The 14,129-nt window shown below is 44.7% G+C and overlaps 1 protein-coding gene across 2 annotated transcripts in view; it reads left to right on the forward strand.

The window, feature by feature from the left end:
• The first annotated feature begins 26 nt into the window (after positions 1-26).
• Positions 27-14,129, forward strand: part of LOC138757399 (phosducin-like protein 2) — a 60,586-nt gene continuing 46,483 nt past the window's right edge. Inside the window, exons 1-2 of one of the 2 annotated variants that reach the window (XM_069924640.1) lie at positions 27-228; positions 6,469-6,589. In XM_069924640.1, the coding sequence (XP_069780741.1) occupies positions 223-228; positions 6,469-6,589 (127 nt within the window). In that variant the 5' untranslated portion in view covers positions 27-222. The remainder of the gene's footprint in view (positions 229-6,468; positions 6,590-14,129) is intronic. The other variant, XM_069924641.1, reaches the window with a different exon arrangement.

Genomic DNA, 14,129 nt, shown 5'->3' on the forward strand with positions numbered 1-14,129 from the left:
TCTTATTTATTTACAGTTGTTAGCCAGTTACCTGGCAACATTACTATTGATGATAAGGATTCAGTGGCTCTCCTGAAATCATTTCAAGTCTGATTTTTCTTCTGATTTTGGATTTCTTTAAAGAGTATTTCTGATTATAGCTGAAAGAAATATCAGTCATCAAGGTCCTACTTAATTTTTCACTGTGCATGAATCTTTCAGGAGGAAAGAAAAGAAGAAACCATGCAGGTAACAAAATGTTTTAGATTTACTAAAATCTAGTCAGAAGCATTGAAAAAGAACACTTTTCTTTGGTCTATCAACCTGGGCTTGAATTTCACTGAGGCTAGTATGCATTCTAAATTGAATGAATTTGGTTCCTCTGCCAGAGAGCAGGATGAGTGTAACATTGAATTGCTAAATAATTGAGAAATTTCAGATGTGTCATTACCAAGATTGCACAGAGCCCAAACTCTGTAAGTTCTCAGATGACACTACTGTTGCTCTAACAGCAACAAGACTGAATACAGAAAGGATATAGGAAGTCTAGTGGGTTAGTGTCAAGACAACAACTTCTTCCTCAATGTGAGCAAGACTAAGGAGCTAGTCATAAACTTCAGGAAGAGGAAAAGAGCTTGCTCTCCTGTCTGTGCTGCAGATAGTAAGCAGTTTTAAGTTCTTAGGATTAAATATCCCCAGTGTCCTATCCTGGACCAATCACATTGATCCAATAGCCAAGAAGATGAACCAAACCCTCTGCTTTCTCAGGCATATCCTTGGCATCCCTCAACAACTATTACAGATGCACTATCGAGAGTATTCTGTTGAGATGTATCACTGCGTGGAACAGGAGCTGCTGCATCCAAAACTATAAGGAATATCACACAAACTTATCTTCCCTCCATTGACTCCATCTACACCTCCGATGCCTGAGAAAAGCAGCCAATGGACCAATGGACTTATCCCTTCTGCCCGCACTCCCCTAGGTTTGAAGTCATGTGTCACCAGATTCAAAATGAGTTTATTTTCCATTTCTATCAGATTACTGAACAAACCTCACACTCACAACCTTACTCTATTCAAACTGATCTTTCACTATAACTATGCTCTATTTATTTATTCTGCTGTTCTTGTGTATGGATTAACTTGCTGAATAGCAAGCACAACCATCCTTTTCACTGTTCCCTGGTACACAAAACAATAAATGTAAATTGACTGGAGTTGCTTTTGTGGAGCAGGAAGAGGTCATTTTAACCTCCATTTATAACAAAATGGGACGGGGTAGAGTGAGCTGTTACAGTTGCCTGCTGCTCCTACCAAAGGTGCCACCATCTTCTGAGCAGACAAAGTAGTATCCAGTAGGGATTTTGAAGTATGCAGATCAGCATCTAATGACAGGCTCCTGATTAAAACGTGTTGGGCTGTGATGTGGCTTTTCTAGTTCGTCCATCCAGCATGAAGAGGTTGAGAAGAAAAAAGGGCAAAAAAAAACCCTCCAGATGGCATAAATCTGCAAGACAAACAGTAATTTTCAGCATTTTCTGATTTGAAGTATGTTTTTATGTGAAGTAGTTGGGAACAAAAATAGATGTTTATTCTTTAACTACTTTCCTCATGAACTCATGAGTAAGAGATCTGGTCTCAAAAATTAACTACGAGATTCTAGCTTTCCTCTTACCTGGACAATGAGGTTTTCCACTATGCTTTCCAAATGATCTTTATAAGTACTGAGACTCAACCAACTGTGCACGCCGTTGGTCTCCTCCCGCCCAACATTAAGCTTCTGCCCCTCAACATGCTGCTGCTTCTAACAGGGACTGATCGATTCTCTGTCATTGGCATTTCATTTTACCTGTATTTTAAGAACCCTTCAAAGCAGAGTAGAAATAGTTCATTTTAATCTCAATCGTTGATGGTATTGGGAATGTGTATTGAACTTTGATCTGCACCTAACCTGAGAAAGGTCACTTGAGCCAATATTATTTGATGTTGAGTGTGCTTGGTATGAAAAAATGGAATATATTTTTAAAACACATCAACATTTCAAATACTTGATCAGAAGTAGTCATTGAAAAGCCATTCTCTGGATAAATTATATTTCAGCAAGCAGTAAAGAAAATGCATAAATATATATCTTCTTACTTAGAATATCTTTTTTTCTCAATGCTTATGGATAACATTCAACATGTATACATATCTGCAATAATTTGTTAGTTCAGAAATGTTGGATAATTCTAAATTAAATATGAAGTTTGCATCCCTTTTCACAATTAATCAAAATCCTCTTAGGACATGATCTAGGATCTCCTCGAGCCAGGAGTATTTGCCAATGTGCAAAGAAATGTTTTGAAATAGACCTGTGTATTCAAAAATTCTAAACAGAATCATTCAGGATCAGTTTATAGAAGATGTATAGTCAAAACTTAAAAATTAACTCTGATCTGCATTAAAATTTACTAATTTCTTTATACTGTATTTATTCTGTGAGGATACATAAATTTCTCAAAAACATGGTCAAATTGCTAACATGGCCAACTTAACTCACTTGTACTGATTGTGTAAGCTTCTTTCTTTAGCAATGTACTGTACTGATCTCTATTGGCTTTGTTTTACATAATTTGAGGCAAATGTTTATAACTGCCAATGCATTGTCAAAATAGTTATATTAAATCTTTTGTTTCTTTGATTAAAGCTGATACTGTCCAATCTACTATGTGATCTCACAAAGAAAAGAAACCAACTTGTTTTGAAATGCCACTTATAAAATTGAAACAATCCCTAGGAAGTCAGAATGCAGTGAGAGAAAATTTCCCATGAAGAATTGGTAGATGATGACAATCATTTTGAGCTGTACAGGGTTGAATCAGTCTCTACATTAAAGCTGTAAGATAATAATTTCCAACGTGGGAATGATCTGTGGATTGGGGTGCTGGCTGAGTTCCTATCAGATTTAATGCTCTAGTTCTTCTCCCACCAGGCTGCCACATAAATTGTTAGAATAACAGGACATCAGGTATTGAGATATATTTGAGGATTGGTCTATTTATGAGGTAGTCCCACTTCGAGGATGAATTGCTTCAGCTTTTGGGGTCCTGAGGTGGCTCAAAGGGCCCATGTGGGGTCCATCAATTTTGTCATACAAGACGTCCTTGATGGGAGGGAAGCTGGGTAGTCTGGGTGGAGAAACACGATAATTGGAGTCTTCACGGAAGTGAGTTGGGTTGACGGTTCATTGGACATGCCGAGGGGCATGGTCTGGAAAGTCTCAGCATGTCTGCCCTCAAGGTCCAGTAGTAGGGAATGTGCCCGCTGAGGTTTGTCCACTGAACCCATTGTGAAGGACCAAATGAAGGTGGTGTCACCGAAATGTACAGGAATTCACCTCTTGCTAAAGGTTCTCATGGCGGTTTTGTTGGCAGCGCGCAGGCATGGGCCATGGTGCCTCATGTGCATAGTGGGTGTGACACTTAACTTGGTCCCCGTGTCAACGAGGAACCTGCGGCCTGAGATCCTGTCCCAGACAATGGAGAAGGCTATTTGGTGGACGGGAATTTGGCTTTGTCCTTGGCGGCAGCCACGTAACGTGGTTGACAAAGTCTATGGCTTCATGCTTGGAACAGTAGAGAACATCCACTCGCGCCGCAGCCTTGTGCGGGTTGCTGAAATCCACAACGGCCAACAGGAGTTTGATGTCTTTGGGCGTCTGCTTGAAGAGCACCTGCTCGAACATGAGGCATGGCTTGTGCCTTTCTACCAGTGTAAGCAGGGGTGTCCTGTCACCTAGGCCATCCAAGTGAAGGAGCCTGACGGCTATCTCATGTCATGAGAGGCCTTATGTGCTAATGAGGAGGTTTTTAAGAGCCACGTACTTACCATCCTCTGGCTGTGCCTGGATGAGGTCATCAACTCATGAGGCGGCTTCCTGTTCGAGCGAGCTAATGATGTAGAAGTATCTCGTTGAATCTGAGGTTATCTGTTTGATCTGGAACTGGGCCTCTGCTTTGCCAAACCAAGTGCAGGACCTGTTTGTCCAGAATGTTGGCAGCTTCAATGTGACGGCACCTATGGCTGCGGGTTCCATTATGTCGAGTCTTCAGGATGTGTAAACTCGTCAGGGTCACCACTGTAGCAGGTTGTGAGTGAGGGCAGCGAAAAGACTGAGGCAACACGCTGAGAACTCAAATATCACAACTGCTTTGATTTGAATTCCGCGCTGCAGTCTTTAAGCCCATCTCCAGTCTCGCCCCCTGGGTTCTGGCACTTGTGTCACGATGACGCGAGAGTGAATGTGCCCTTCTTGTCTGGACCAGAAGAGGTTGTCCCATGACACCATTTTTGCTGCGGTTGCCCCGCTGACTGTGCGTGACAGATGGGGTCAGTTCGCTGCTACAAAGATGTACGTTGCCATGAGCTAATGGTTTAGGAAGTAACATATTGGTGTGGATAGAAGATTAACTGACAAACAGGGAAGCGACAGAGCGCAGTGTGCCATAGGTTTAGTTCTAGGTAGGAGACAACACTTTACAATTTATATAAATGGTTTGGATCAATGCCACGAGGCTGTGCTTGCTAAGCTTCCTGATGAAATCAAAGTAGATGGGAAGTAAGTAGGAAGTGGACATATGGAGGCTGCAAAGAGATTTAGATAGGGGTAAGTGATTGGGAAAAGATCTGTCACATGGAATATAACCATATAACCATATAACCATTTACGGAGCGGAAACAGGCCATGTCGACCTTTCAAGTCTGCACCGGTTCACTAGAACAACTCCACTAGCTCAACCAAACTGCTTCCCTGCAGTTCTTCGGGGTCCGTATCCTGCCTGGTCTGTTTATGATGCTCGACCTTAGCAAATGCCCTCTGGCCTAGTATAGAATGGGACTATGTGAAATCATCTATTTTGCCATGATAAATTTAAAAAAATGTTATTTAAATGGTGAATGACTCAAAGATCTTCAACACAGAAGTATCAGGATGTCCTAATGTACAAGTTGTAAATGGCCAGTATGGAATAAAAATTCTTAGGAAAGCCAACAGAATGTCAGAATGTATTGCTCGGGAAAATGAATTTACAAGTCAGGAGATGGTTCATCAGCTACAGTAAAATTCTGATAATCTGGCACACTTTGCCCTTTGGTAATGTTGGACTAAAAGATTTTCCAGATTATTGGATGTTACTCCAATTAATATCCAAACACACATTTATTTCAGTTTTTATTTATTGACTGCTCAGCAATATAGTAAAATTTAACTATGAACCCAGTGAATTTAAAGTGAATGGGAAATATAAACTTACTCTGTATCCTCTGCCAAATCACAAACTGACCCACATTCCTGACCGAAGTTGCTAAACCTGGTTCTGGCCACTCATCAAGCTGTACTCCTGCTGCATAGTCTGAAGCCCTCTCTCAGTTGCCCTCCTGATCTCTGGCTGCACACTAGTATTCTATAGCTCAGAAAAGTCTAGTCATACTCTGGAACAATGGGTGAGCCACATGGCAAACCATCAGGATTTTTGATCAATCAAATGCTTGATTATTGGAGATTTGCCATATTAATAAAAGTAGTATCCAAAAATCTGGAAAATCTGCCAGCCACCAAAGTTTCAGAAGTGTTAGATTATTGGTGTCTAACTGAATTGGAGGCTGATGATAGACGAGAAAGTCTGCAGATTCTGGAGTCTAGTGCAGCACATAAAAGTGCTAGAGAAACTGCAGGTCAAGCAGCATTCATAGGAAGTAAAAGACAATCAATGTATTGGGCCTGAGCCCTTCATAGAGAATGCCATTCCTGAGGAAGGGCTCAGGCCTGATCTGTTGATTGCCCTTTACTCCCTATGGATGGTGTGTGACCTGATGAATTTCTCCAGCACTTTTGTGTAGGCACAAGTGATATCATCTCCAAGTACTATGTTCAGTATCAGGCTCCTCCTTTCAGGATGATAAGAAGTTGAAAGCATTTCAGAGAAGATTTACGAGACTGATACCTGGAATGAGAGGTAGTCTTCTGGGAAAAGTTTGAATAGATTTGGCTTGTTTCTACTGGAATTTGGAAATGAGAGAAGAGATGTGAGAGTAGAAAGGATATTTTCTTTGGTGGGAGAACATAGAACTAATTAAATAAATAATTGCATGTTTAAGTTAGAGAGGAGATTTTTTTTTCTCTCTATCAGAGGACTGTGAGTCTTTGGAACATTATTCCTTGAAGGACAAAGGAAGTAATGTCCTTGCATATTGTAAGACAGGCATAGAAATTATTTTGTTAAGCAAGGGGTGAAACATTACTGCCGTTAGGCGGGTCTGTGGAGCATATTCAATGGCTGAACAGGCTTGAGAGGTTGAGTGGCCTACTTCTGCTCATAATTCACATATTTGTTCTTGGCATTTATAAATGTTCTTTCTATATTGTCTTTTTGCAAAGATATTAAAAAAAATTCCAAGAACTTGTTGCTAAATTGAAGTACAAATCAGGATTTTCCTTTCCTCGAGGATCCCAATGAAGATACTGAATGGAATGATGTATTGCGAAGTTTTGGCATTATTCCTCCAAAGGAGCAACCAAGGGATGAAGTTGAAGAAATGGTTTTACGTTTGCAAGAGGAAGCGAAAGGTGATAATTTAATGATGCCTAACTGAGTATTTAAAGACACAACATTATTAGAATTGACAAGAACTATACTGTATACTGTAAATCTACTGCTAAAACAATGTAATTTATTTTCTTTAAACAAAATGCAGCATTAGTTACATCTCCAATAAAGCTATCAAGGAAAATGTATTTATGAAAAGTAAATGATAGTCTACTAAGAACATCATCATGGTGGTGAACTAAGTCCTTGGTTGTGATAGAATTCCATTCCCGAGAGATGTTTGTAACTCATCCTGCTTGTAAGCCAGAAATGAACAAAGCAGTGTATTGGAGAGGATGGGAGGAACAGCTGGAATGGGAGAGCGAGCAGGCCTCATCTATAGTGGTGAGACCAAATGCTTTGCTGTTCGCCTGTACTCTGTCATCAAAGGCCAGGTGGATCTCCTGGTTGATAGCCATTTTAATTCCACTCACCATACTGCCACAGGCTGGTATGTCCTCAACCTCATCCATTGCCAAATGTAAACTTGTATCTGCATATCTTGTATTTCTTTAATAAAATACTTGTGTTCAACAGAATTAAATAAATAAAATATTAACTATTCCACTGAAGCACTTAAAAACACATGAGCAAAGAGAAAATTGATCTGCTTTTAATTGTTATGGAATAACCAAACTCAGAGGAAAACGTTATGAAAATATATCCATGAATGCAGAATTCAATTCGGTCATAATTATACAACCTGTCTGCATCACCTGTCAATGGAAATCTTCCTGGATACTATGCCCTTAGTCTTTCCCAATTCAATTTCAATCAGAGCTTTTTGCACACTGATTTAAAGAGTCCTAAACCTAGACTGTCAACAAAATAATTAAAACCTTCTGTGAGCTGACCAGGACCGTTTTATATTAATATTTTCTCTATTTGTGATTCAAGTTCATCAGTAGTGAGCCATGGACAATCTGCAATGTACAGTATGTGATTAAGATCTTTAATTTCATAGCATTGTGAATGTTCAGAGCAATTGTTATAATAAGAATTACTTATTCATATCCAAATGGTTTTTTACATAACAGTGCAATACTTCCATGGCTGGTATGTTTCTTCCACATTCTATTCTTCAGGAAGCTTTTCTGGATCTGAATGACTTCCCAAAATCTGCATCTCATTTCCATCTATTGAAAACCAGAGAGGAAGCATTTTTTAAGATAATTGTTAGTGAGTCTTCAGAATAATTGATTATTGTTCATTATATCATAGGATTTTAACGAACTAAAATTTCAGTCTTTTTTTAAAAATGCATGAATGAATATAGTATGCTTCAAATCACAATGTTTTAAAGGGACTGTTGTTATATAGTCAATATAATGTGAACTATTTTGTAACTGCATAAGAATACACCCTCCTCCCAGTAGTAACTCTAGTGCACCACTGTGGGGTGCATGTATATGTATAGAGTTTGTGTGAACAGTTTCCTGAGATGGTGGAAGACATCAGTAAGTGAAGTATTTTTTGTTATTTGAATCTAAGGTATTTAAGAAGCCTTCCAAGTAACACAGAGACATAACATTATGGCAGTGGTATAAGAGAACCACTGCCATAATGCAGAGCAGGCGGCTCGGACTCCAGAGCTGTGCTTGGATGTGGCACCATTGAGTCTGTGGCATGGTCGGCAGCCGGCAAGGCAGTCATGGGGTCTCCGGCCCTTGCTAGGTCTCATATTGGCACAGTGTCCTCGTGACCGACTAGGTACCTCACAAATGCGTACTGGGGGTTGGCATATATGAGGTGTACCACTTCAACCAGTGGATCCATCTTATGGCCTCTGACGTGCCTCCAAAGAAGAACCGGCCCTGGGGATATCAGCCAGGGAGTGATGGAAGAAACATTTGCCGACCTCCTAGGGAAAGCAAAGAGGCATTCATGCAGGGTTGTGTCAGTAGCAGTGCAGAGTAACGACTGGATGGCAAGGAGGGCTTCAGGCAGAATGACCTGCCAGCGGTACACTGGTAAATGTTTGGACCTAAGGGCCAGAAACACCGCCTTCCAGAAGGTGCCATTCTCCCTTTCCACCTGGCCATTACCTCTAGGGTTATAGCTGGTGGTCCTGCTGATGGCTATGCCTCTGGTCAGGAAGTACTGATGCAGCTCCTCACTTATGAACGAGGTGCCTCGGTCACTATGAATATAGTCGGCGTACACGAACAAAGTGAAGATCCAGCTCAGGGCCTTGATGACTGTGGCTGAGGTCATATCCGGGCAGAGAATTGCAAAGGAGAACCTGGAAAATTCATCCACCACCATCAGGAAGTAGGCGTTCCTATTTGTGGTCAGGAGAGGGCCCTTGAAATCAACACTAAGTCATTCGAAAGGGCGGGTGGCCTTTTCTGGCAGGTAGAACTGAGGCTTACACTCGGCGCAGATTTGGAAGCATCTGGTTGTGGACCAGACATCCTCGACGGAGTAGGGGAGGTTCCTTGACCTGATAAAGTGATAGAAACTCGTGACTCTGGGGTGGCACAGACTGTTGTGCAGGATCTGGAGATGGTCAAGATGCGCTCCAGCGCACGTCCCTCGGGATAGGGCATCTGGATTGAGCTTACCCTGTCAATACAATATGTCATAATTGTAGGTGGATAACTCAATCCTCCACCTCAGAATCTTGTCATTTTTGATGTTACCCCGTTGTTTGGCACTGAACATGAAGGACACTGTCCTCTGATCAGTCAACAAGGTAAATCTTTTACCAGCTAGATAGTGTTGCCAGTGGCGCACCGCCTCAACGATCGCTTGCGCCTCCTTCTCGATGGAGGAGAGCCAGAGTTCAGGACTGTGAAGGGTGCAGGAAAAAAAATGCTACCGGCCTGCCTGCCTGGTTTAATGTAGCGGCCAGTGCGAAGTTTGGGGCTTCGCTTTCTACCTGGAAGGGAACGGACTCATCCACGGCATGCATCGTGGCCTTAGCGATGTCTCCTCAAATCTGATTGAAAGCAGCTTGGGTCCCTGGCGATAGTGGAAAAATGGTTCCCTGAATTAGGGGTAGGACCTGATCGGCGTAGTTGGGCACCAACTGTGCATAGTATGAGAACAGCCCTAGGCATCTTTTCAGCATTTTCAGGGTGTACTGGACAGTGTCCCAGAAGTGGTCACATGTGGTCAGGGTCGGGAGCAATGACACCATGTGCCTCGATGCATCCAAGAAGGGCCAGTGTTGAACACACACTTGTCCTTGTTGTACATCAAGTTAAATAACTTGGCCGTATGCAAGAACTTTGCAAGGTTTGCATCGTGGCCCTGCTGATTATGGCCACAGATGGAGACATTGTCGAGGTAGTGGAATGTTGCCATCAACCCGTGTTCCTCCACCATCCGGTCCATCACTCTCTGGAAGGCAGAAACACTGTTAGTAACACCAAAGGGCACCCTCAAGAAGTGGAAGAGTTTCATGTCAGCTTCGAATCAGGCATAGATTCGATCACTAGGATGGAGGGGGAGTTAGTGGTGAGCCGACTTGAGGTCAACAGACAAAGAAATCCTGTATTTGGTGACCTTATTGACCAAGTCGGCTAGATGGGGGAGCAGGTACGCATCCAGCTGGGTGAAGCGGTTGATGGTTTGACTATAGTCAATTACCATCCAGGGCTTGCCCACCCCTCTGTCCATGAGGACCTGTGCTCTCCAGGGATTGGTGCTCAGGGCTATGATCTCCTCCGCCAGGAGTCGCTGAACCTCAGCCCTGATAAATTGCATATCCTCCGAGCTATAGTGCCGAATTTTGGTGGCGATGGGTTTGCAATCTGGGGTGAGGTTCACGAACAGCAACAGAGGGGGCACCCTCAAGGTGGTGAGGCCACAGGGTGGTGAGGCCACAGGTTGTAGCTGGGGACCGAGTGCCAGGCTCACTGGACATCGCTGAGGATTGAGTGCCAATGCCGGTGGACGGTGACGGAGATTGGGAACTGGGGCCACAGGATGGTAACGGGGGCCGACTATCCAGTTGGGGATGATCACCCAAATGCTGAGGGCTGTGAATGGTCAATGGTGGTTGGGGGCTTCCAAACGCCATCGTCATGCTCCTAAACTGACTCTGAAAGTCAAGGCCTAGGAGGATCGACGCGCAGAGGTAGGGCATGATTAATAACACAAAGTCATTATAACATTAACCCCCCCACCATCAGCGATACTACACAATACCCCCAGATACTCATCTGTTGGTCCCTAGCCGCCATTAAAACCATCCTGGTCGTGGGTCAGACCAGGAGTGAGAATCTCTGGATCACATCGGGGTGTACGAAGCTTTCCGTACTGCCGCTATCAAAAAGACAGTTAATTTTATGTTCATTTACCTCAATCTGCATCATTGAGTTTGAGATCGGGTGAGGACCGGCTTGATTCAGTGTCACTGAAGCGAGGAGTGGCATTCCTTCATCATCGTTGTCGGTGGGGAGGCCTGCCCAAGATGGTGACCTCCATGTTGACCATGTAGCATCGGATGAAGAAAAAGTCAGAAGTGGAGTCAAGGCCATCAGAAGTGATGTCACTGGCGCGGTAGGCAGAGGGGCTGAGGTTGGGAGTGGTGGCCAGTAATATGGCACTCCCCTCACCGCACATGCGGTCAGCACCGGAAGTTCTTCAGGAACGCACGCTGCATTGCTTGCTGGCTGCGATCGGGACCTGCAGACCCTTTGGTAGTGGCCCCTCTTTCCTCAGCCCAAGCACATCGCTCCTTTCGCAGGGCAGAGGCACCTTGTGTGCTTGGCCTGCCCACAGAAGTTGCATCTCGACGATGCAGTCAGCGTGATTGCAGCCGTGGTCGGGTCGCTGATGCCTGACTCTGAGTCCCAGGCTGATGGCTCTCGTGGTGGAACATACATAGTTGGCCCACTTCTGCCTACGATAGACACTGCTTGGCGCTGGGCCAAGTCCAGAGTTCTGACCAGTTTGATAGCCTTTTTGAGAGGGAGCGGCCCTTCCTCAAGGAGTCTTTGCTGGATGTAGTCCGACCTCAAACCCGAAACACAGGCGTCTCTGATCAACTCTTCCAAGCACTGGTTCAGTGATATCATGCCCGGGCCCGTGAGATCCCCCAAACAGTCTTTTCCCAGTGTGACCAAGGACTGGACGAATTCTTTGGCAGACTCACCAGGCTGCTGTTTCCAGGATGCCAGCAGGTAACGGGAGTAAACTGAGTTCACCTTTGGTTTATAGAGTGCCCGCAGCTCAGCCATCGCCTCGGTGTAGGTCGCACAACCTAGGATGGTCAAATAGGCCTTCTGGCCAACTCATGCTTGAAGCATCTTGAGCTTCTTCTCATCCGAGTCGACCATCTCCGCAGTGACATCGAGGAAATTATTAAAACAGTTCACCCACTGCTCGAAGAGTACTGATGCACCCAGGACTTGGGGGTCTACTTCCAGCCATTCGGGGCGCTGCAATTTCTCCATAACCAAAGAGTTCAAAAATCAAGCTCAATAAATTGTTGGACACTATTAGTAGCCCCAATAATGGCGCAGACCGAAGACTGAGGGGAACGATAGGTTTTATTGAGCAAGAGACTGCTGGCCCGGGTCTAGGTTAAGAAAATGCGCAGGAAGGAGAGGGGACTGACCTTTATGGCCCGGGGTCACATGGAAAGGATTAAGGGAGGATCTAAGGCAGGGAGACACCCGAAGGGCGGGCCAGCCAGTGAATACAGCCATATCACCACAGTTTGTTTATCACCTTGAACCAGGTCTAATCATAGAATTAAACGGTTGTGGAGGTACACTCTCTCATGGTGAGCCAGCCCCGCGTGTAATGCCAAGTAACGGGGCAGCCATGGGAAGATGGTGCTGTCAGAGATTTCTCCCTGCCTCAAGTCTCCTGCCCAACGCGCGCCTGGAGCAGCGAATATGATGTCACAATGCACGAGGTGACTGAGTTCATGCTGCCCTTAAAAGGACGCGCACTGAATTTGAATAAAAACAGTCATTAACGACTTTCAATATGGTGGCTGAGTCTTTCTTGGCTGTGTCCAGCACTACACGCTATGAATTTCAAGGCTTAATGCAAGAGACTGATTCTTTCTCTTTTCTTTCTTTGGCTTGGCTTCGCGGATGAAGATTTATAGAGGGGGTAAATGTCCACGTCAGCTGCAGGCTCGATTGTGGCTGACAAGTCCAATGCGGGACAGGCAGACACTGTTGCAGCGGTTGCAGGGGAAAATTGGTTGGTTGGGGTTGGGTGTTGGGTTTTTCTTCCTTTGTCTTTTGTCAGTGAGGTGGGCTCTGCGGTCTTCTTCAAAGGAGGTTGCTGCCCGCCGAACTGTGAGGCGCCAAGATGCATGGTTTGAGGCGATATCAGCCCACTGGCGGTGGTCAATGTGGCAGGCACCAAGAGATTTCTTTAGGTAGTCCTTGTACCTCTTCTTTGGTGCACCTCTGTCACGGTGGCCAGTGGAGAGCTCGCCATATAACACGATCTTGGGAAGGCGATGGTCCTCCATTCTGGAGACGTGACCCACCCAGCGCAGCTGGATCTTCAGCAGCGTGGACTCGATGCTGTCGGCCTCTGCCATCTCGAGTACTTTGATGTTAGGGATGAAGGCGCTCCAATGAATGTTGAGGATGAAGCGGAGACAACGCTGGTGGAAGCGTTCTAGGAGCCGTAGGTGATGCCGGTAGAGGACCCATGATTCGGAGCCGAACAGGAGTGTGGGTATGACAACGGCTCTGTATACGTTTATCTTTGTGAGGTTTTTCAGTTGGTTGTTTTTCCAGACTCTTTTGTGTAGTCTTCCAAAGGCGCTATTTGCCTTGGCGAGTCTGTTGTCTATCTCGTTGTCGATCCTTGCATCTGATGAAATGGTGCAGTCGAGATAGGTAAACTGGTTGACTGTATTGAGTTTTGTGTGCCCGATGGAGATGTAGGGGGGCTGGTAGTCATGGTGGGGAGCTGGCTGATGGAGGGCCTCAGTTTTCTTCAGGCTGACTTCCAGGCCAAACATTTTGGCAGTTTGCGCAAATCAGGACGTCAAGCGCTGAAGAGCTGGCTCTGAATGGGCAACTAAAGCGGCATCGTCTGCAAAGAGTAGTTCACGGACAAGTTGCTCTTGTGTCTTGGTGTGAGCTTGCAGGCGTCTCAGATTGAAGAGACTGCCATCTGTGCGGTACCGGATGTAAACAGCGTCTTCATTGTTGAGGTCTTTCATGGCTTGGTTCGGCATCATGTTGAAGAAGATTGAAAAGTGGGTTGGTGCGAGAACACAGCCTTGCTTCACGCCATTGTTAATGGAGAAGGGTTCAGAGAGCTCATTGCTGTATCTGACCCGACCTTGTTGGTTTTCGTGCAGTTGGATAACCATGTTGAGGAACTTTGGGGGGCATCCGATGCGCTCTAGTATTTGCCAAAGCCCTTTCCTGCTCACAGTGTCGAAGGCTTTGGTGAGGTCAACAAAGGAGATGTAAAGTCCTTTGTTTTGTTCTCTGCACTTTTCTTGGAGCTGTCTGAGGGCAAAGACCATGTCAGTAGTTCCTCTGTTTGCGTGAAAGCCGCACTGTGATTCTGGGAGAATATTCTCGG

Source organism: Narcine bancroftii, chromosome 3, assembly GCF_036971445.1.
Source record: "Narcine bancroftii isolate sNarBan1 chromosome 3, sNarBan1.hap1, whole genome shotgun sequence".
In the NCBI taxonomy this organism is placed as follows: Eukaryota; Metazoa; Chordata; class Chondrichthyes; order Torpediniformes; family Narcinidae; genus Narcine; species Narcine bancroftii.